At 40.5% G+C, this 22,156-nt stretch overlaps 1 protein-coding gene across 8 annotated transcripts in view; it reads right to left on the reverse strand.

Moving 5' to 3' along the window:
* Positions 1-22,156, reverse strand: part of Erc1 (ELKS/RAB6-interacting/CAST family member 1) — a 337,373-nt gene that overhangs the window by 47,426 nt on the left and 267,791 nt on the right. For 4 of the 8 annotated variants that reach the window (XM_059258490.1, XM_059258488.1, XM_059258489.1 and 1 more), the window contains one exon: positions 21,560-21,626. The exons of the other annotated variants lie outside the window; for them this stretch is intronic. In XM_059258490.1, coding sequence (XP_059114473.1) covers positions 21,600-21,626 — 27 coding nt within the window. In that variant the 3' untranslated portion in view covers positions 21,560-21,599. The remainder of the gene's footprint in view (positions 1-21,559; positions 21,627-22,156) is intronic. 8 annotated transcript variants of the gene reach the window in all.

Raw genomic sequence — 22,156 nt, forward strand, 5'->3', positions numbered from 1 at the left:
ATGGGATGTATCCATCAAATCTTTCCCCCCAGAGTTCAGGAAACCCAGCAGAAGAGGAGGCATAAAGAGTATAAGACCCAGAGGGGATGGAGGACACCAAGAAAACAAGGCCCTCTAAATCAACATATACAAAGCTCACCTGAACACAGAGACTGAAGCAGCATGCACAGGGTCTGCACGGGTCTACACCACATCCTCTATGTACATATTAAGGCTTCCAGTTTAGTGTTTTTATGGGATGCCTGGTGTGTGAATGAGGAGGGTCTATGATTCTTATGCCTTCTCTTGGGCTCTTTTCCTTCTGTTGGTTTGTCTTGTCCAACTTGGATGTAATAGCTTTTGTTCTATTTTATTCTATCTTATTTTGTTATGTTTTAAAAAATGAATGAATGAATGAAAACCTAGCCACTAGGATAAAGGTTAACTGAACTGTCACTTATACCTACTGGGAGAGGGAAAATCTGTTTTCTCCAATAGAGTGATTCTGGGTATACCAACCACTCCAGGACAGGCCTTATGTTCAGGAGTAGTTGACCAACATATAATGGACTCCACAGTTGTTTTTTGGGTGTGGTTTTATTTTGTTTTCTCAGTTTTGTTGTTGCAATGGGTTTTTGCTTGTTTTTTGAGAAAGAATGTAAGTTGGGTGAGTAGGGAGGGGGAAAGGAAGAATATGATCAAAATGTATTTAAATTTAAAAATCTGTTTTAAATAACAAGAAAATATAGAAAGAAAAAACTGGTTATTTTAAGTTGCACATATATAAATAAATGGAGAATTATATTATACTAACATTAGCTCCCAAAAGCTCCCAGCATAAATGCCCTGATATTGGTTCTTATAACCTGAGTTAGTTAAATATTGGTAAATAGGTTATAGGACACCACTCAAATGTCCTTGAGGTTAAGTACTTCTAAAACACTCACTAAATCCAAACTTGCTAGATTCTGTACTCTCTTTTATATAGAACATAAGTGATGGAAGAAATATTAGTAGTCATTTAGGCCATCTACTTTAAGACCCTGAGTGGTGACCCAACTTGAAAAGATTGAAGCTAAGTTGCTATACCAGGAGCTTAACACCTGACATTTCTCTCCTTGATCAAATGCAAAATATACAGGCTTTGTCTTGTTTTTATCTGAAAAGTTCCTGTGGACGCCATGTTGGGCGCCAAATGTAGATGTAACCAACCATCTTTTAAAATAAGAAACAGAACCAATGCAAAGAAGAAAGCCAAGAGGTCAGAGCTATTAGCAAGCCACAGGAAAGCAGGGCAGTGGTGGCGTACGCTTGTAATCCCAGCACTTGGTAGGCAGAGCTAGGTAAGTCTCTGTGTGTTCAGGGATACAGCCAGTATTAGATACACATGCCTTTAATCTCAATACCAATCATGGAAAACCTGGAGGTCTATACAGACAGGCTGTGACGAGGCGGTCATGTGGTTGGGTTTATAACCAATGAGAAGGCAGAACAGAAATTCTATATAAGGATTTTAACAGAGAAAGTAGCTCTGGTTCGGAGAGGTAGGACCACCGCATGAGGAAGAGTAAGGTTTTAGCTCTTAGCTCTGACCTCTTGGCTTTCTTCTTTGCATTGGTTCTGTGTTTCTTATTTAAAAAGACGGTTGGTTACATCTACAAAGTACACTTTCTGAACTACAAATAGGCTTTTAGATAATATTCTCTTGTAAATATGAAACCCTAGAAATGATCTGGACATTTTTTTGAAGAACCAATGCTTCTTGGTGATGAAAATGATACCACTGACAAAACTTCCCATCACTCTCCAGGGCAATGCAGGATGCTCTTCACTGCTTTTCCTGTCTTTCTTATTCAGACCACAATGACATGCTAAGTGTTTTTCCCCCCCCCTTTTTCCTGTGTGGGTGTGTATGTGTATATGCATGTTTTGGCATATGTGTGGGTGCAACTATGGAGTATGTGTGCAAATACACATGCACGAATGTTCAGATGGAAGCTTGAAGCTGATGCTGTTTTTCAGAATCATCTTTGGATCATTCTTTCACCTTATTCAAAGGGCAGGGTCTCTCAATCAAACCCAGAGCTTACCAATAGGTCTAGTCTGGCTTGCCAGCTTGTTCTGATGATCTTTGTCTCTGTTCTCTGAAGCTGGAATTAAAAGGAGGCCACCATCCCTTCCAGAATTTATGTGGGCTTCTATGGATCCAAAATGTGGTCTTCACACTTGAGTGGCAAGCACTTGAACCACTGAGCCATTTTCCCAGCCCCATGCAAAGTCATTGCTAACAACCTGTTGCTAATGACTGTATCAGTCTGAGACTTATTCCTCTTTCTGCCACCCTGTTGTGATTTAAAAATAAGTTCATATGTTTGGTATTCATGCTTCCATAAGTTGATGCCCAAGTCTTTCTGTTCCATTAAATGTGGACCAGTCTTAGTGACTCCCTTCTAAGAAGATAGGCTAGGCAGAGAAGATGATAATTTTTGATACTAGATCATAAAAGGCAGCATGACTTCGCCTACTCTGGTCTCTTAGGTCACTAACACTAGGTTGAGTTAGCCAACATGACAAAAGGCCACTGCTGTAGAAGATGAAAAACCAAAGGTTCCTATCTAAGGCCAGCATTAACTGTGGATGCAAACAGGATACTCCAGTCCAAGTCAAGATTGTGGATAAATGCAGTCCCCAGTGACACCTTGCCTCTACCCCATATCAGAGATTCCCAAGTAAGAAGCAGTACTCCAAGAAACAAAGATAATATACATTCACTGGGGCTGGAGAGATGGCTCAGTGGTTAAAAGCACTTGCTGCTTTTCCAGAAAACCTGGGTTTGGTTTTCAACATCCACATAGAGGCTCACAAATGTCTGAACTCCAATTCCAGGGGATCTGACACCCTCTTTGTCCCTCCTTGGGCACAAGGCACACACAATGTATACATGTAGGCAAAATGCTCACATATACAAACTAAAACAAAATCTCTAAATAAGTAAATGTTTATTGTTCCCTTACGTTGCCATGTTTTGCTGTAATGTGTTGCATAGCAAAAGATAACGCCTACAGACCCACAGAACTAGTCACAGTGAACTCTTATAGAGAAGACACTAACTGTATTACGCTGTTTATGCTTCTGTGCATTGCAAATACTATCCATGTCCTGTGCAAAGTAGTATCTGTCTGGTAAATGTCTGTTGCTCCTCTGAGAGTCAGCTCAAGTATCATATTCCCTGTGAACTACTGAGTCTCTTGTGGGAATCTGGGGTTTCCCACTTCAATTTGTAACATTTTCCTTGCTGTAGAAAATCTATTGTGTAGTGTTTGTTTAATGGTCTTGAGACATTTATTTATTCTCCATGAACCTGGTATATCATAGGTACACAGAGTATGCCCAGGAAATATTTGTGAATTAATTTTATTTCTCACTTCAATCAGTTTTAAACCAAAATAATTAAAAGCTTTAAACCACATAAACATGGTAAAGGAATGTGCAGAATATGGTTTCAACTTGTTAAAACATGGAATGCAGTACTAAACATCCTGATTCAGTTCCTAGAGGATATAACAATAAGAATGCTAGATTTTAAAATACTAACCAACCAACCAAATGACTATATGACCAGATTTAAGATGTTTCCACTTGATATCCAGAGTGCCAAAAGCAAATCTGAATAGCTTATTTCATAGTCTCAGGCAAGGCGGCTGAAGACCGTTCTAAGCATGCCAAACACCTCCTCAGTCTAAGTGTGTGATTCCAGTCTTGAAATCTAGGAAGAAACAGTCAGAGTTGACCATCTTTCAATGAAGTCTTGTTAACAAGTATTGTGCCTTAAAACCTGAATTTTCACTGGAAGAATGAGTCATCTGCTTTGAATATTTTCTAGACTAAGCTGCTATTTGTATACTGCTTTGATCTTTTGGCATAATGGGAAGGCAGTGATCCAGTCCAGCTACACCTCAATCAACTGTGCTCATTTAATTTATCCCAGAAACACTGACTGCCAGACCCAGCTGGAAACGTGGTCTCATCCTAGCATCCGGAAGAGGAAGAGACATCACAGAGAAGGGCTATTCTGTTTTGGTTGACGATACAGTTTTGTGTCTAAGAAAATGTTCCTTTAACCACAAATACATAAGAATCCTAACAGAGAGGATGTACAGAAAAGAAACTGTGGGGAGTCAAGGACAAGTTAACAAAAGTAGTACCACGGAGCCCCACTTGAACAACAAAACTGCTGTTTAAGAGTGCAGAGAAGACAGCAGTCAACTAACAACCCTCTACAGCATCACCAAATAAAATAATACCACATTATAGACAAGTAGACCTGTTGTTCACAACAGCATTAAAAGAGTTTTACTGGATGATAACTTAAGGGGCTGGGTGCTGAACTTAATAGACAATATGATAGAAAGTGCAGTAAGAATAGGATTGGTCAGCCTAGGGCATGTACATGTAAGTGGTGTCAGATTAGATAATAACTTGTTAGGGTGTGGGAAGAAACAAAAACATTAAAAACAGATGGTACTCCTGCATAAAATTAAGTAAAATACATGCAAAAAACTGTTTTGTTTTGTTTTGAGGGGGACAGAACAGTGCTGGGATTGAATCCAGAACCACTGCGATATATCACAAACTCTGCTAATATTTTCATTCAGTAAGAATTTATGAGTTTGGTAGGGGCTCAGTATTCTCAGACGATGGTGAAAAACAATTAGAATGTGAAAGGTTTCATTTTGCACAATGTCAAGGATATCTGGTTGTTTAGGAAGAATGCCCAAGTCATAAATAATACCAGGAAGAGGAAGGTACCTTCTTCATTAGTCAAATCCTCATCATTATGATATGAATCCATGAATCTGAGTGCATATACTTCAGAGATGTTTAAAACACTGTCATTTCTGTCCAAGAAATAAATCAAGTGAGTTAAAGGACAAAAATCTCCTTAAATCATGCAGCAGCAACCACAAGAATGCAGGATGTGTCTGTGAACTGCAGTATATAGAGGTGATAACATTTTAAAAGATTTTTTGCTCTTGCATGAATATTTTCCCTAGTCAGAAAACTCCAGAAAAGGAAAAAAAAATCTGTCTATTGTGGGGTGCTTCTTGGAGGTAATTAGGCAGGCACTAGTACCTGCAGCTAACCCACTGCAGTCCCTCAAGGACAAAGCAATGGAGTTGCTGAGGTGGTGTTGAGCTCTCTGGGGATTAATTCAGAGGCTTAGGAAGAAGATTAGCACTTTTTATGATTATATTTTTGAGAGGAATAATTGATTACCAGGTAAAGATTTGCGGGTGATCAGACGAGTGCGTTTTATAACAGGGCACAGGAGGTATGGACAAGGCAAACAGTAGCAGGACTATTTGAAAGTAGTGTAACCACCACCACCACCACCACCAATGCTATCTTTACTGCTACTACTGACCACTCCCTGGGCACCTGGCAAAGGGTAAGTAACATGCATGAAATAAGTGAGGACATTAATCCTCACAATATCCTTAATGAAGATGTATTCACTTGTTTATTTATTTTAGGTTAGCACATATAGTAATGGGTTTCATCTTAGCATCTTCGTATGTACAGACCATTATACTTTGCTCTCCTTTGTTCCTATTTCTTCCTCCAGTTAGTTTCCTATTGTATTTCTCATCTCCCTTAACAGTTCTTCCTCCCTTCTCAGGACTCTCTCTCTAGTTCACCATACAAGTTTTATTACTGACTTAGCAAAGGAGAATCAGACGGACACTCACAGATGTTAAGTGACTTGTGGGCAGTTACACAGTTATACTCAAGAACTGAGGAGTGGGGTCTAAAGGCAAAGCACCTTCATTACCACCAGGCCAAAAGGCCATAGAAACTATGTAAATACCTAGTAAGGGAAGTTAAAGAAATATTGCTTTCAGTTTCATGGATGAGATGTAACATTTCATTAAAGAAGAAAGTAGGAAGTGTAGGTGCATCATTGTGCACACATCACAATGATGACATCTCTTAAGAAAAATAGTACTACTGAACAATGATACAGCACAATGACAACTGAGATTGATCTTCCTGCTGTAAAAGCTAATATGCACATTGTAGTGTTGCCTCAGATATAAAAAGCCCCACAGCGGTTTATACAGACCAGGAAGCTCCTGATAGAGAAGAGAAGAACATCTAGGAGGAACGGTGAAGCCTCCTGAAGACATGGGATAAAGGAACTGAAGACACTTCAAGATGGAAAGACTGTCCATGCTCATGGACCGGCCAAGTTAATACTGTAAAAATGGCTGTAGTGCCAAAAGTGATCTACAAATTAACATAACCACCATCAAATCACCAATTATATTCTTCATGGAGCCAGAAAAAAAATCTTAAAATTCATATGGAAACACAAAAGGTCCAGAATAGCCAAAGCAATCCTAAGTAGAAAAATAGTGTTGAAGGTATAACATCAGGTAATACTACAGAGCCAACAAAGCCAGCCAAGATACCGGTATAGAACAGATACCTGGCCAATGGATTCAGAGTTCAGAAATAAACCCACACAGCTAATACCACATAATGGCCAAGAAAGGTATGAAAAAGACACAGTCTTCAACAAAGAATGCTGAGTTAACTGGATACACACACACAGAAAAACAAAAACTAGATCTTCATCTCTCACCCTGCACAAAATCAATTAAAAATGAACCAATGGCCTGAAAATTTCAAATTGCTAGAAGTACAGATAAGCAAAGTACTTCAAGATAATAGGTGCAGCAAGGAATTTCTGAAAAGGACCCCCCCAACACAGGAAATGATCTCAAGAACTGAGGAGTGGGGTGATCTGAAATTAAAAAGCTTCTGTACAGCAAAAGAAATTATGAGCCAAGTGAAGACAGAGAGCCTACTGCACAGAACACATCTTTGCCAACTACACATCCAACAGGTGTACAAGGACTGCAGAACTAAACAACAAGACCTCAAGTCATCCATTCAATAAACGGACTATAAGATGAAATACAAAAGGCCAACAAATATTTGAAAAGAGTTTAAAATCCTTAGCTATTAGGGAAATGAAAATTAAAACTGCTTTGAGAATCAATTTCACCCAGTAAGAGTGGCTTTCAAAAAGATAAATGACAAGAAATACTGGTGAAGATGTGGGGAGAGAGGGATCCCATACAATGGTTGTGGGAGTGTAAACTGGTACAGCCATTATGGAAGTCAGAGTGGAGGGTCCTCAAAAATTAAAAATAGAACTACTATTTGTACATGTATATTCATTACTTCACTATTTACAATAGCTAGGAAATGGAACTAGCCTAGAAATCTACCAACAGATGAGTGAATAAAGAAAATGTGACACAGAATTTTATTAGCTGTAAAAAATGAAATCATGACATTTACAGGAAAATGGATAGAACTGGTACTCATTATGCTAAGTGAAATAAGCCAGTATTAACAAAACAAATACCACATTTTCTCTCACATGCAGACTCTTGATTTACATTTATATGTGTGTGCATGCACATGTGTGTGTAGATCATGAGAGCAGGATGGGGACAATCAGAGAAGGAAGAAATTTTAAAGAGGAGGAGAGGGAGAAAGAGAGGGCCATGTGATACATGCAACATGAAAGCAGAAGAGGGGGAGAAAAAGAACCAGAAAGACTGGTAGGTGTTAAGGGGAAGGGCAACAAATAAAAGCAAAGTATGACGATGTGCAGTAAGAAACCACCATAATGAAACCTACTCCTTTGTACGGTGACTTAAAAAATTAAAAAGCAGCTGTCTGGGGTTTCTTTCTAAAGCTCTGGCCCACAGAAATATAGACAACCACCAAAGTGCCTTGGAAACTCTTGATGTGGCAGATCAGAATTTATTTTTCTTGTTGATATGAGGGTTTTGTTCTCTACCTTACCTGATAAAGCAGGAACTTTGTTAATGCATTTGTATAGTAACCAGTGTGGAAGGGAACCTGACAAGAAAAGATAGGCTAACCTTTAACAAGCAGCTTTCAAAAGTAAAACGATAAGGAGTCAGCTTCAAGCTTTGGGAATTCCTACTTGGGAAAACCTTTTGCCTTCTATGTGGTAGGAAGACAAGGTGTGACACTGGCAGTCTTTTCAAGTAAGTTTGGGAACATGACAGGACCCCTAACTTATCTCTCCAGCTATACCGATTTGTGGATATGGAGAATGTTCTCAACCACAGGCTCGAGAGCACTGCTTGTAGAGGCTTATGCACCAAGGTAGTTCCATTTGTAAACAGTAGCTCTGACCAGACTTTATGTTTTGGTTTGCTTTACTGTTTTTTTTTTCTTTCGGAAACTGCTCATATAATCACATATAATCATGCAAAAGTTTCCTTCTAATCTAGTTGGAGTCCTTTTTGGAATTTCTCCTGTTTTGCTATAGTCTCAGTATACAACTAAAAATATGTTTCTAAATTTCTTTTTATAACTCAAGGGATCTCATTCTTAAACTCAAAAGTTAAGAGGATGGAGACAGATCTTACAAAATTGGACTTTGATATCTGACAGGGCACAAGAGGGAACCTAGGCCACTAGGGTAAATTGCCATGGATGTATCCATGGATGTATACCTGACAACTTGGCCTCCAGTCCTCCAAGATTAAATTAAGTCTGTCAGGTTCGGGCTTAACACTGTAGTGATTTACTGAGATCAATGTCTCAAGCATGTTATGATGCCAAAACCTCCTTCTGTATTTGGTGCTAGGTTAGGTCCAACCCTCTGCTACAGTCTTATTGTTACTGCAGTCTGTTTTCAGTAATGACACTGCTTCTACTAAATTCTCATCAGATGATGGTCCTCTGACTCCATGCCTGGACAGACTGAGACTTCTAATTTCCTGGATAGAAAGGTTCTATATCATTGTTCAGCATGTAGAAGCTTCAAAAAATGGAACTTAGGTCAGCATTAACCTTCAAGATAAGGAACTAAAGTCTCAGAAGGCGAAAATGAGGCAAGCTATAAAGAGAAAATTAAGGGGATTGGAGAAGATAAAGAAGCCTGTTTCTACTATTGGCTGAGAATCAACTAGATCATACATCAAGATTAGGAAATATGTTTATAGTCTGTGGTAGTTTGCCTGTAGATCAAGATGTAGAACACTCAGTTACTTCTTCGGCACCATGTCTGCCTGCATGCTGCTGTGTCCCACCTTGATGATAATGGACTGAACCTCTGAAATTGTTAAGTGAGCCACTCCAATTAAATGTTTTCCTTTATAAGAGTTGCTCTTGTCATGGTGTCTCTTCGTAGCAATAGAAACTATGACACAGTCAAAGCATGCCCTGATTTCCTTTACCTTAACGTTATGGTTCCCTTGATCCCTCTGACCTATGTTTTCATCTTACCAGCCTATACACCTGGATAACAAACCCAAGAAACGACCTATGAACCAAGCTTGGTAGTACAGACTTGTATACTAAAACATTTTAACTCAAGCTTTTAAGTTGTTTAAACAATGTAACTTCAAAAGCCACCAAAATCATATATCTTTTTTCCTTTTTTTTTTTTTTTGAGAAGTTGGCTGTGAATCTGAGAAAAAACAAGGGGCAATGCATAGGAAGGGTTCGAGGGTGGGAAAGAGGGGAAATGTTATATTTACTTTTAAAAATATTAAAAACATGTCTTTGCTTTCTTTTAACCTATATATAGTAAGGATTTGACTAATTTTTTTCTCCCCTTTGGAAACAGGGTCTCACTGTGCAGCCCTGGCTGTCTTAGAACTCATTATGTAGACTAGCCTGGCTCAAACTCACAGAGATCCACATGCTATTACCTCCAAAGCACTGGGATTAAAGGTGTGTGCACCAAACCTGGCTCTTTTGACCCATGTGCTTATATTACACTTTGTTGTATGTATATTGTTTGTATGTGTAGCCCGGAGGTCAATGATGTTTTACTTTATCCTAATCTACCTTAATTTTGAGACAGGATCTCTTCACTAAATCTGGAGCTCACTGGTTTGGCTAGACTGGTTGATTAGAGAGCTCCAGGGACCTATCTGTTTTTCTCTCTGCCCCAACACTGGGGTTACAGACACAAATCATGCCTGGCATTTATGTGGGTGCTGGGATCCAAACTCAAGTCCTCATCCTTGCAGAGCAAGGATTTCACCCATTAAACCATCTCTCCAGTCCTTATTTCTTACCCGCAAACCTCTATAATGCATCTCACTAGCCACTTTACAATCTCGTTTACTACAGAAAAGTTCTGTGGCTCAGCAGTCAGGAGCTTTTGCTGCTCTTGCAGAGAACTGGAGCTCAGTTTCCAGCATCCACATCAGGTGCTGATAATGCCTGTAACTTTAGCTCCAGGGGATCCAATACACTTTTCTGCACTCTGAAAGTACCTGCAGTCACATGTGTACATACCCACATATACATTTCTTTCTTAAAAGGAAAGCAATTCCTAAAAAAAGAAGTATACTAAAGTATTTTTACTTAAGTCTTTTAACTCATATGAAAATATAACTTCAAAAGCAAAACTCACATAAGCAGCTGTTGTTAAGCACAACTCTCCCTTGAGAAGCCCATGCCCACACTTGAGTGTGAACAACTGTTTGTGTATACACATGTGTGCATGTCCATGTGGAGGCAGAAGGCAATCTCAGTTACCAGCTACCTTGTCTTTTGAGACAGTTTGTCTGTCACTAGCCTGGAGTTCCTTGGCTGGTCAGCAAGCCCCAGGGATCTGCCTGTCTCTGCCACCCCAGTCCTGGGATTATAAGCACACACTAACACACTCCACCTTTTAAAAATGTTGGTTCTGGGAAACTCCCAGGAATCTACAAAGATGACCCTAGCTAAGACTCCTCACAATGGTGAATGTGTTGCCTGAACTGGCCATCTCCTGTGACCAGGCAGGACTTCCAATAGAGGAGTTGGGATGCCAGTCCAGCCACGCAATCTTTGATTTATAGTCTGTCCTACCTATGGGATGTGTGTGGGGGGTGGGTGCAGGGGAGGTAAGGGTGGTACGGATATTGTGGGAGTGGCCAACCAATGGCTGGTTCAGCCTCAGACCCATACCATGAAAGTGAGCCCACCCCTAACACTGCTTGGAGAGCCAGGACCCAGAGGCTGGATGGACCAGAGACCTAGGATAGAATCAAACACGACTGGAGAAAAAAAAAGGTCAACATAACGATACCTATCGATATTCTGCTATACTCATAGAATGGTGACTACTCCAATTGTCATCAGAGAGCCTTCATCCAGTGACTGATAGAAATAGACGCAGAGACCCACAGCCGAGCACTGGGCTGAGCTTGGGGAATCCTGCTGAAGGGAGGAAGGAGGGATTGTACAAGCAGGTGGGGGGGAAGAGGGGAGGGTTCAAGGACATCACAAGAGAGCCCACAGAAAAAAACTCACCTGGGCTCATAGGAGTTCACAGAGTCTGGACCAACAGCCAGGGAGCCTGCATGGGATCAACCTAGACCCACCCACATATGTGCAACAGTTGTGTAACTTGGTCTACTTTTGGGACTTCTAGCAGTGGGAGCAGGGACTGTAGTATCTAATGCTTTGGCTGGGTGGCCTTGCCCAGCCTTAATACAAGGGGAGGAGCTTAGTCCTATTCAACTTGATATGCCATTCTGAACAGAAACAGAGGAGTGGATTGGGGGAGGGGAGGGCAGGGGCGAAGGGAGGAAGGAATGGGAGGAGAAGAGGGAGGGGAAACTGTGGTCAGGATGTAAAATAAATGAATAAATTTAATAAAAGAAAAAAAAGTTAAAAAAGTATTAGTTCTCAAGGATCAAATTCAGGTCCCTCATGCTTTCAAGACAAGCACAAGCACTTCAACAACAGCTATCATTCAAGTTCCACAACTGTCTTTTTTTTTAAATTAAAAACTTTTTATTACATTTATTTAAAAAAAATTTTAATATTATGTGTATGTGTGCATCTGTGTGAGGGCACACGTGAGTGCAGGTACCAGTGGAGGCCAGAAGAGAGGATTATAGGCAGTTGTGAGCTGTGTGTTGTGGGTGCTATGAATGGTTTTTGCTTTTAACCCCCTAAGCCATCTATCTATCTATCTATCTATCTATCTATCTATCTATCTATCTATCTATCATCTGTCTGTGTATCTATCAATCAATCTATCTGTCCAACTGTCTATCATATAACTACCTTTTTTTGTGTGTAGGCACACTTACATGTACCATGGTCTGCATGTGGAGGTCAGAGGACAACTTACAGGAGTTAGTTCTCTCCTACCATGTGGGTCATGGGAGTGAATTCAGGTTGTCAGGCCTGGCATCAGTGCTTTTACTCACTGAACCACTTTGCCAGCCCAGCTGTCCTTTTTTAAAGCCAACCTACCTCCTCTTGCCCCTTTCAACACCCATACTTAAACTATGTTAAGATCTTTTTTCATTGTGTGTGTGTGGTGCCCGTGAGTGTATGCAGAGGCCTGAAGAGGGTGTTGAGTGTCCTTCACCACTTCCCACCTTGTTTCTTTGAGGCAAGATCTCTTGCTGAACTTGGAGCTTCTGTTTTTTTGGCCAGGCTGGCAGCTAGTAAGCCCCAGCAATTCTGCCATAGCCCACCTCAAGTCCTGAGGTTAGAGGCATGTGCAGGACCATATCTAGCTTTTAAAAACACTGGTGCCGAGATTGAAATTTTAGTTCTTGTGCTTGTACAGAAGGGCTTTAAAAAACAGAGACAAATACCAAATGAACAAACAAACAAAACCCATCAGAGTTCTCTCTACAGCCTAAGACTTTTTCTCTATAAACTCCAAATCTGCTTCATCCTGACAGGTCCTGACCTTCTATTTTTGTGGTGGAAATCTGAAACCTGGCTGGTTTCACTTGATCACAGGTCTCAGAGCTGTGTCCCCACTGCCACTACCACTTCTTCCAGGAATACAGAATGTGAGGTACACAGCAGCTTAGCACCAGCCTATCTGGTCCCCACATTCTCATCAGGATCCTGAAGCAGCAGGGAGCTAAGGAGGCTGTCTGCTGGTGTTGCAGACAGTTTCCAAGAAGCTGATTACTAGCCGACTCTTCTGCACGGTCACCATGCAACTGTACTGCTCAAACCTGCCATTTGTCTCTTGGCATCTGTTAGGACACAGCTGGGGCGTGGAATACTCAGGCAGTAAATGGAAAGAGGCAGCTCTTGCTTCAGCTAGCTTGTCTCATTAGTCCCTGTATGTCATCTTCTTCATGCTCTTAGACTGGAGTCTCCTTCAAGACAGTTCCTACACAAAATATTTTCTTTTCCTCCTCTACTCACTCAAATGTTGCCTGACTTTATCTGTCCCAATTATTTTCCCTTCCTAATCTATGGCTCCCTTTTTCTTTCTTTCAGATCTTGGGTAGTTACAGTTATTAAGGAAATACCAGTGAAGTAATGTCAAAAGCCACTAAGTTCCTTTCAGTAAAAGGTGCCTCAGATTACCTACAGAAGAAATTCCTTACGGTTAATGGGGATTTTGTCATTTCCCCAATTAGGAATATAATTCTATTCAGCATGTCCCTACATAGTATTTATTGTGTCCAAGGTACTAGACTCAAGAGTAGGAGATCCCTTTTCTTTTTGTTATAATAGCATGGGAAAAGGATGGGATCTGCAGTTTGGGTTTTTAAAAATAATAGACATGGTCTCACTATATAGACCAGGCTGGCCTCAGACTCACAGAGATCTGCCTGCCTGTTTACTTATTTTTATGGTGCTAAGGACTGAATACAGGAGAGCTAGGCAAGTGCTCTCACTGAGTTACCCACCCTGACTCAAGCACCCTTATCCTGAGTTTAAATCGGTCCCATTTGTTAGTTGTGTAATCGTGGAAACTTGTTTAACTTTTATGACTTCTGTTTTCTCTTTTATAAAGGTGGGGAGGCAGTATACTTGTCTTAGGGAACCTGTGAAAATACATATAATAGAAAGAGCATGAAAACACCTGGCCCACCTAAGCATTTAATAAGTGTTGTTCTCCTTCCCATTCCTCTGCAGCTAGGAAGTCCTGCTTTCTGAGATTTTTCTGGCTCAAGTTCTAAGAGTTTTTAGGAGAGAAGTTTCTTATTAAAAATTTAATCCACTTTTGAAAATACAGGATCAGACTATGATAAAAGCTATGATAAAAAAAAACAAACAAACTTCGTCTCAGTATTGTTCCAAACTAATTACAGAAGCACCTGTTTTTTCCATGCTGACAAATACTGCAGTTCACGAGTGTCCAACCTGTGGTTAAGGATAGTGATGAGTACAACCCAACACAAGGTCATAAATTTCCTTAAAAGATTCCATTAAAGAGCTGGGTGTGATGATGGCGCAGCCTTTAATCCCAGCACTCAGGAGGCAGAGGTAGTTGGATCTCTGAGTTGGAGGACCGACTGGACAAAGAGAGTTCCAGGACAGCCAGGGCTGTCACACAGAGAAACCCTGTCTCAAAAAACCAACCAAAGAACGAACGAATGAATGAACGAATGAACCAACCAACCAACCAACCAAGCAAATAAACAAAAAGATGAGATTCAAAAAAAAATTTGTAACTTGACTGCGTAGTTCTTGAGCATGAGCTTTGCAGATGACATTACACTGCAATGACTAAAAAAAAAAAAAAAAAAAAAAGTGAGAGAATAACTCAAGAGACTTATACAAGACAGTAAAAAAGTATGTTAAACTAATTGTCTTTGTCCACTTGTCAACATGAAGACCATTAATGACGACGCCCTCGGGATGGCAGGTAAGAGAGAGAAACTTGGAAGATTAAAAGGAGATGATGCATTTGCCACACCATACTTCCATCAAGAAAACTTACATGTGAGTTTCATATTTATTTGTGAATTTCGTAATGGCCAAAGGATTAAATCATCACCAATTCTAAGAATTCCCTTATAGCACTGAGTGATTCAGACTATGGCAACATCATTTACTTTTTAGAAATAAGATGGTTAAATTGAGGTCAAATGTTGAAAAGCTCTTATGATCTTCAACATCTTAAGTTGTTTGTAAGATCATAAACTAAATTTGTGTCAGAATTCTATGGTGAAAACTGGCTTATATATTTAGCATTTCTAATGGTTTTAACTATTTATTTAAGTGAGTTAAATACAAAGTTAAATTCATGATAAAAATCAATTTGTCAATGTAATGTTTCCAATCAATAGTGTTGCAAATGGAACTGACATTATGGCAAGCTCAAATCAAGGCAATTTTATGCATTTCAATGCATTGACAGTTCTGTGGACAGTGGAAATATGTAGCTTGCTTTTCAATTTGATACAAAAACTTGATAGCAGATTTGAAGATTTCCAGGAAAATAATTAATACTTTGGTAGATTTGTGATATCAATTTCAGTTGACCTGTCAATTTTCTGATGGAATGCGTAGAAATGCAATCTGACATTCAATTTAAAGGACACTGTGACTGTGTCTCTTCACTTCATTTGTGTAGGTTTTACCTTCCCATAGACAAGTGCACCTCAGCACAATCACACCGGATCCAGGCCATCTCTGTTAGGCAGCCCTGTATTTGTGAACAACTGTTTTCACAACGAAGGACCCCAAAGGCTGGGGACACGACTCCGGGGATAAAAGCTTCACTCATAAATACAAGGACTGGAATTCGGATCCTCAGAACTCAGGTAAAAACTGAGAGGGAGCCCACCTAAAACCTCAGCATTCAGGAGATGGCTACTTAGACTAGCTAAAATCAGGGAGCTCCAGGTTCATTGAAATACTTTGTCTCAATAAATAAAATGGAGAGCTATGGAAGAAGGAAGATGCCCAATGTCAACCTCTGGCCTTCATGTGTGTACATGTATGTGTGAACTCACATGTGTGCATACATGCATATGTAAGTACACGCATGTCCACAGAATGAAGCACACACTGAGAACTGCAACTGCTTTCATGTAACTGGATATTGATGCATTTGTTTCTCAAACACAAGGCCAAACATCCAACTAGTTTTGTAACATATTTTTACTTTTTTTTTCTTTCTTCCAGACAGGGTTTCTCTGTGTAACAGCCCTGGCTGTCCCAGAACTCACTCTGTAGACCAGGCTGGCCTTTAACTCACAGAGCTCTCCCTGCCTCTGCTTCCCTAGTGTTGGGACTAAAGGTGTATGCCACTACTGCCTAACTAGAGTTTTACTTTTGTAATTAAAAAAAAATCAATGGAGCTTATTATATATGTTTGTTTTATTAATGATTACAAATTTGGAAAGTACCTGATGATTTTAAAAGACTCTGCATGAGGTGCCATATAATTGGGACTATGTGAATACTTTTTTGGTTATTTGTAGTGGTAAATATCACAAAGGTTACACAGACCACCCCTATTAGTTTTTGATACTGTTCATATATTTAATGTGTGGCCTCAAACCATTATTCCTCATCCAATGTGGCCAAGAGAAGCAAAAAGGTTGGACACTCCTGCACTGCACTGCTCAATTCTGCTGACTTATTTAGACACCTCTGTCTACAGACAAGACTTTCTAAAGATTTAGAAGCCTTACAAACTGCAGAACTACTGCAACTAGAATACTTTTAGTATGTGTCATACAGGCTAGTCTTATGTCAACTTGACACAAGCTAGAGTCATCGGAGGAGGAAACCTCAATTGAGAAAATGTCTCAGGCTGTAGGAAGCCTGTAGGGCGTTTTCTTAACTAATGATTGATGGTGAGGGCCCAGCCTATTGTGGGTGGGGCCATCCCTGGGCTGGTGGTCCTGGGTTCTATAAGAAAGCAGGCTGAGCAAGCCATGGGAAGTAAGCCAGTAAGCAGCTCCCCTCCATGGCCTCTGCATCAGTTCCTGCCTCCAGGTTCCTTCCTGCTCTCACTGCTTTTCATGATGAACTGTTATGTGGAACTATGAGTGAGATAAATCCTTTCCTCCCCATGTTGCTCTTGGTCATGGTGTTTCATCACAGCAACAGTTATCCTAACCAAGACAGTGTCCAATGAATAAGGGAACACCGTCAATACCCCACTAGAACAGACCCAAAGGCAACTGAAATAAAGGAACTTCTAAAACAATCTCAAAAGCAGTGCTAACTTGCAGCATCTCTCACTTAATTCTGAAACATACTGTTCCAATACACACACACACACACACACACACACACACACACGTATGCTATGCACATATATATAATCCCATTTCCACACTTTAGTCACAGAAGGTTTCCGAAGGAAGATTGACTTTTACGGCCTATGATAAGGACTTACTTTACTAGAGAGGCCTGACATCAGGTTAGCCATGCCAACTTCTTCAGGGCGAAGTCCCTAAAGAGCATATGGCTAGTCTCACAGCTATGAGCCACAGGTTACACGAAGACAAGTTTTTACCCTTAGATGTTCAGGTGGCAATCAGAACATATTTTTGAGTTATACTCACTCTGCTATAGTTAGAATGAAATTGCAGGAGTCAAAAGTTTTACAGCTTTGCCTTACATCTCCAACATTTCTCTGAGGTTCTGCTATCCAGATGCCTTTGGTCTGCATGCTTTTTTAATAATAGTGATGCTGATATCACCAGTACATTGGTTCAGAGCCATTTCTGTATACTTGGTTTCAATTGTTTCTTCTTCCCTGGAGTTTGTGAACTTTAGAAGATAATTTATATATATTATGTATAGTTTCTATTTTATAATCATATGTATTTTAATTTGTGTGTATGTATATATCTATTAAACTGAGGGCATATTATACATAGGCAATGTTCTAGATAACAGGAATGCAAAAGTAATCATATTGATATTGCTATATTCAGGTCCCATGTTCTACTGTCACAGAAGAAGAAACACAAAGTGAAGGGACAGAGCGCAGCATGAACAAGCTAATTCAGACAGGAAACCTTTAGTTTTAGGGTTTCTACTGTTGTGATGAAACACCATGACCACAATCAAGTTGGGAAGGAAAGGGTTTATTTGGCTTATGCTTCCATAGCACTATTCATCACTGAAGGAAGTCAGGACAGGAACTGAAACAGGGCAGTAAATTGGAGGCAGGAGCTGATACAGAGGCCATGGAGGGATGCTGCTTACTGGCTTGCTTCCCATGGCTTTCTTGATCTGCTTTCTTTTTTTTTTTTTTTTTTGGTTTTTCAAGACAGGGTTTCTCTGTGTAGCTTTGCGCCTTTCCTGGAACTCACTTGGTAGCCCAGGGTGGCCTCGAACTCACAAAGATCCGCCTGGCTCTGCCTCCCGAGTGCTGGGATTAAAGGCGTGCGCCACCACCGCCCGGTTTGATCTGCTTTCTTATAGAACCCAGATCCACCAGCCCAGGGATGGCACACCCATAATGGGCTGGTCCCTCCCTCATCAATCACTAATTAAGAAAATGCCTTACAGCTGGATCTTATGGAGGCATTTTCTCAATTGAAGCTCTCCCCTCTCTGATAACTCTAGCTTGTGTCCAGATGACATAAAACTAGCCAGTACATTTTTGTTCTGGTACTCTCCACTAGGGTGGCTGAGGTGGTCAGATCTGTACTGTTTGATGTCCTATGGTAGGCGAACATGTCACTGATACTGACTGAATGTATTCTTTTTAAAGAAAATGCCACTAAGTATATGTTACAGGAAATCTCTTAACAAAATTCAAAGTGTCTTCTTTTAATTATTATTATCATCATTGTCTGTGCACGTGCACACCGTGGTGTACATATGGAGATCAGTGGACACTTTGTGAAGTTGGTTTCCTCCCTCTGCCACATGTGGGCTTAGGGAGACAGAATTCAGGTTGCCGTGCTTGCTTAGCAAGCATCTTCACCCACTGAGCAAGGTATTTCTAAAGGAAAATATTCCTCAACATATGTGGCATCAAACTTTTGGTAATAAAATCTATCTTGGTTACCACTTAAGAACAGCTTCTAGTTACTCATCCTAGAACACAGAAATGCCTGGGAACCTTGAGTCACAACCTCCACATCTCCCAGCCCTATAGTCTTACCTCTGAAATGAAAACAATGTACTTGATGATGATATTTCCAATAATAGTAACTAAGTCCCTGAAAACTTATTCTCAGAGTGAGATCTAACTTAATGATTTGAGATCTAAAGAGCAGCGAAATGGTAAGAGCATCCACAAAGCACAGTGCTTAGGGATGTAAGAAACTGCTGACAGTATCGTACATTAACACAAAGCACTGAGAAACTCCTGCACTAGATAAAGAAACCACTGCAGAGAGGTGACCCCACTCTCCCTAGACCATAGACTTAAGTGGAGTGTCTAGTGCCAGGCCCTGCAGTCACATCACCTCTCTTCTTCTTCTTCTTCTTCTTCTTCTTCTTCTTCTTCTTCTTCTTCTTCTTCTTCTTCTTCTGCTGCTGCTGCTGCTGCTTTTTTTTTTTTTTGTTTTGTTTTTTGTTTTTTTGAGACAGGGTTTCTCTGTGTAGTTTTGGTGCCTGTCCTGAATCTTGCTCTGTAGACCAGGCTGGGCCTCGAACTCACAGAGATCCACCGGGCTCTACCTCCTGAGTGCTGGGATTAAAGGTGTGTGCCACCACCACCCGGCCTCACCTCTCTACTTCTTACCACCACTGCCTCTTATGGGGAAGTCAGAGTAGAGAGGTCACACTCAGCAGCAGGTGCTACTGTGAGCACTGAACAGAGACAGTTCAAAGCCTGCACACAGAACCCTCAGGCTCTGCAGTCCCCAGTCTGGCCCAACTCAGACCTCTCAGCTCTGATTACTTCTGGTGTCTACTTTAGGCTCAAGCCTCACCAATGAGTGCTGTCTTACAAAACGCTTTAGACAAAACCTTAAGTTCTTAAGTTGGTAAGGAAATATCATTTTCAAATTCACAATTTTGTTGAGAAAAATCTATTCTCTGTAGAAACAAAAAAGAAATAAATGCAGGAGAGAAAGAAGCCAAGACTTCTGCAGTGCTTTAGGGATCACTCATATAATTCTTGATTTTGTTTTTGAGACACGGTCTTGCTGTATAGCCCAAGATGGCCTTGAACATAGAATCTTTTTGCCTTAGCTTTCCAAATGCTGGTAATATATGCATACATCGTAATCCCAGTCCTTGTTAGTGCATTTTCTTAGGTAAAATGTTTTACCATATACAGTTTGTGGCAAAGTTTAGAAAGTATGAAGTTTTGTACTGTAAAAACAACAGGTCTGGGCAGCTAGCTGCAAAGGTGCTGTGGGAGCCATTGGCAGAAGCAGGTGCAGGTGATCCCTAAGGATACAGCTGGGAAAGGGTAAGTGCAAGAGGAGAGGAAGCATGTTACAGAGGCCGCTCCATCATAGCAGCAGACATGGATGATTCTGGGCCCAGGACATGAGATGGCTCGTTTATTTTTCAATCTCCTGATGAAAGTACCTAGTAACCTTGTTTCCTAAAACAATGTGTTTATTATCATCGACTAGAAAAAAGGCTAAAAGTAAAACAGCTCTGTCCATATAAGGTAGAATCATATTTGTTTACAAATGACTACTAAACTATAGCTATTGTGTGGCTCCTACATGCCTCATGGTGACAAATACATGCTCCTGGAGTGTGCAGACAATCAGGACACAGATTTCCTTTGATTTTTAGCTTTCTCTGATATACAACACACTTTCTGGTTCTGCATATTTCACACCTGCTGCTAAAAGTCATATGGCAAGCTGGCCATTAAACAACTTACCTCTTATCCTTCTTGGCTGTATTCAATAATCAGAGGTTGACACAGTTACATTTTTGAGCAGTTTAACATCAAGACACAGACATTTCAGGGAGAACTGACTCCAAAGGAGTGAGGTCAACATAAGCATGGGCAGTGTGTCCAGCAGATGCAAGGCCACCAGGATGTGTGAGCTTAGTAATTACAATGATCACTTTCCTAGAAACTGATTTCCTTAGTCAAACCTCAAGGGCATCAGATCAAAGGAAGACACCACCACAGCTGGACTGTTTTCCAGCCAACTGGCCTGTTAAGGGGAATCTAGACAGTGTCCTGGCAGCTGCTGACCACAGCAGCAATCTATGAAAAGGAATTTAAAACATTTTATTTTTTTTGCTAAAAAAAAAAAAACCCTCCTCTTTTATTCCTTTGTTCCTCCTTTCCTTTATTGATATTCTAAGAGTAATGTCAAAGCCCTAGGGATATCCTAGGTCCTGACCCTCAGAATCCAGCATATTCTTCCATAGGCAGAGAGAACATGAGGAGGTACAATACAGTTCACAGCACAGTGATTTTAAAACAAAAATAAAACAGACTATATATTTATAAGTATCATAAAGTATATTTCTAACACAGGCTAGTAGCAGCACATTTGTCTGCCTCCCATGTCAATTTGCGGTAGGTTACTAACCAGGACACTGTAAAATCACTAGAGATAAGATGATTTAGCAATAAAATCATTAATTGGAGGAATTTAGTTATATGCCCTGGAAGTTCTGCCCAAAATGTACAGAAAGAAATTATAATGTGACCATTAACACACAGAAAGAACTAAAGCCACTCTGTCAAAAGCACAGCAATCCACACAAGAATCACGTGAAAGTGAAGGAGCAGAGAGCACACAGGGTTCATGACTGTACAGCGCAAGATGTGAAGGTGATCACGGAGAAAGAGAAATGGAAACAAACGAAAATCATTTCTGTAGTTAAGGAAAGCTGTTCTCACCGTTCTGAACAAAATGGCTGAACTAAGAGCATCTGATTGGCTATGCCCATATACCCTCCTCCTCATCCTATGGGGAGAGATGACATGGGAACAATGCCCCAGGGCAGCATGGGAATGAAAAAGAGTTGGTTAGTATTAAAACAAAGACACAAACATAATGTAGCAGAAAAGAAGTTCTTGGCTTTCTTTACATTAGGTTCTAGTCCTCTAAATTACAAATTAGTAATTAGTTTACGGTTCCATGTTTATTCTTCTGCCTTTCCCAGAGCTGGGTGTGCAACATTAATCAAGTCAGAGCTTTTCTGTAGGATCTGCTTGTTGCCTTTCTCCATCTGTTAGCCTCCCCACTCCAATCACCTCCCCCTCATATCTAACCCTGCTCCATGGAAAATACCAGGCATGCTCCTGCAGAGGCTAGCTAGTCTGGATTCCAGTAGCAGGAAGCAGGCGAAGCAAACAGTGGTTTGGAGGTGGGCAATACCAAGCAGACAGCTCTCCACTGTACGGAAGGCTGAGTCTGTTTCCCCTCTGAAGGATTAGGTGTGTCTTGGCTGGCTTAGACATCACATAGAAGCACTCCTTCTGGGTCTTAGACTA

Source organism: Peromyscus eremicus, chromosome 3 (genome assembly GCF_949786415.1).
Source record: "Peromyscus eremicus chromosome 3, PerEre_H2_v1, whole genome shotgun sequence".
NCBI lineage: Eukaryota > Metazoa > Chordata > Mammalia > Rodentia > Cricetidae > Peromyscus > Peromyscus eremicus.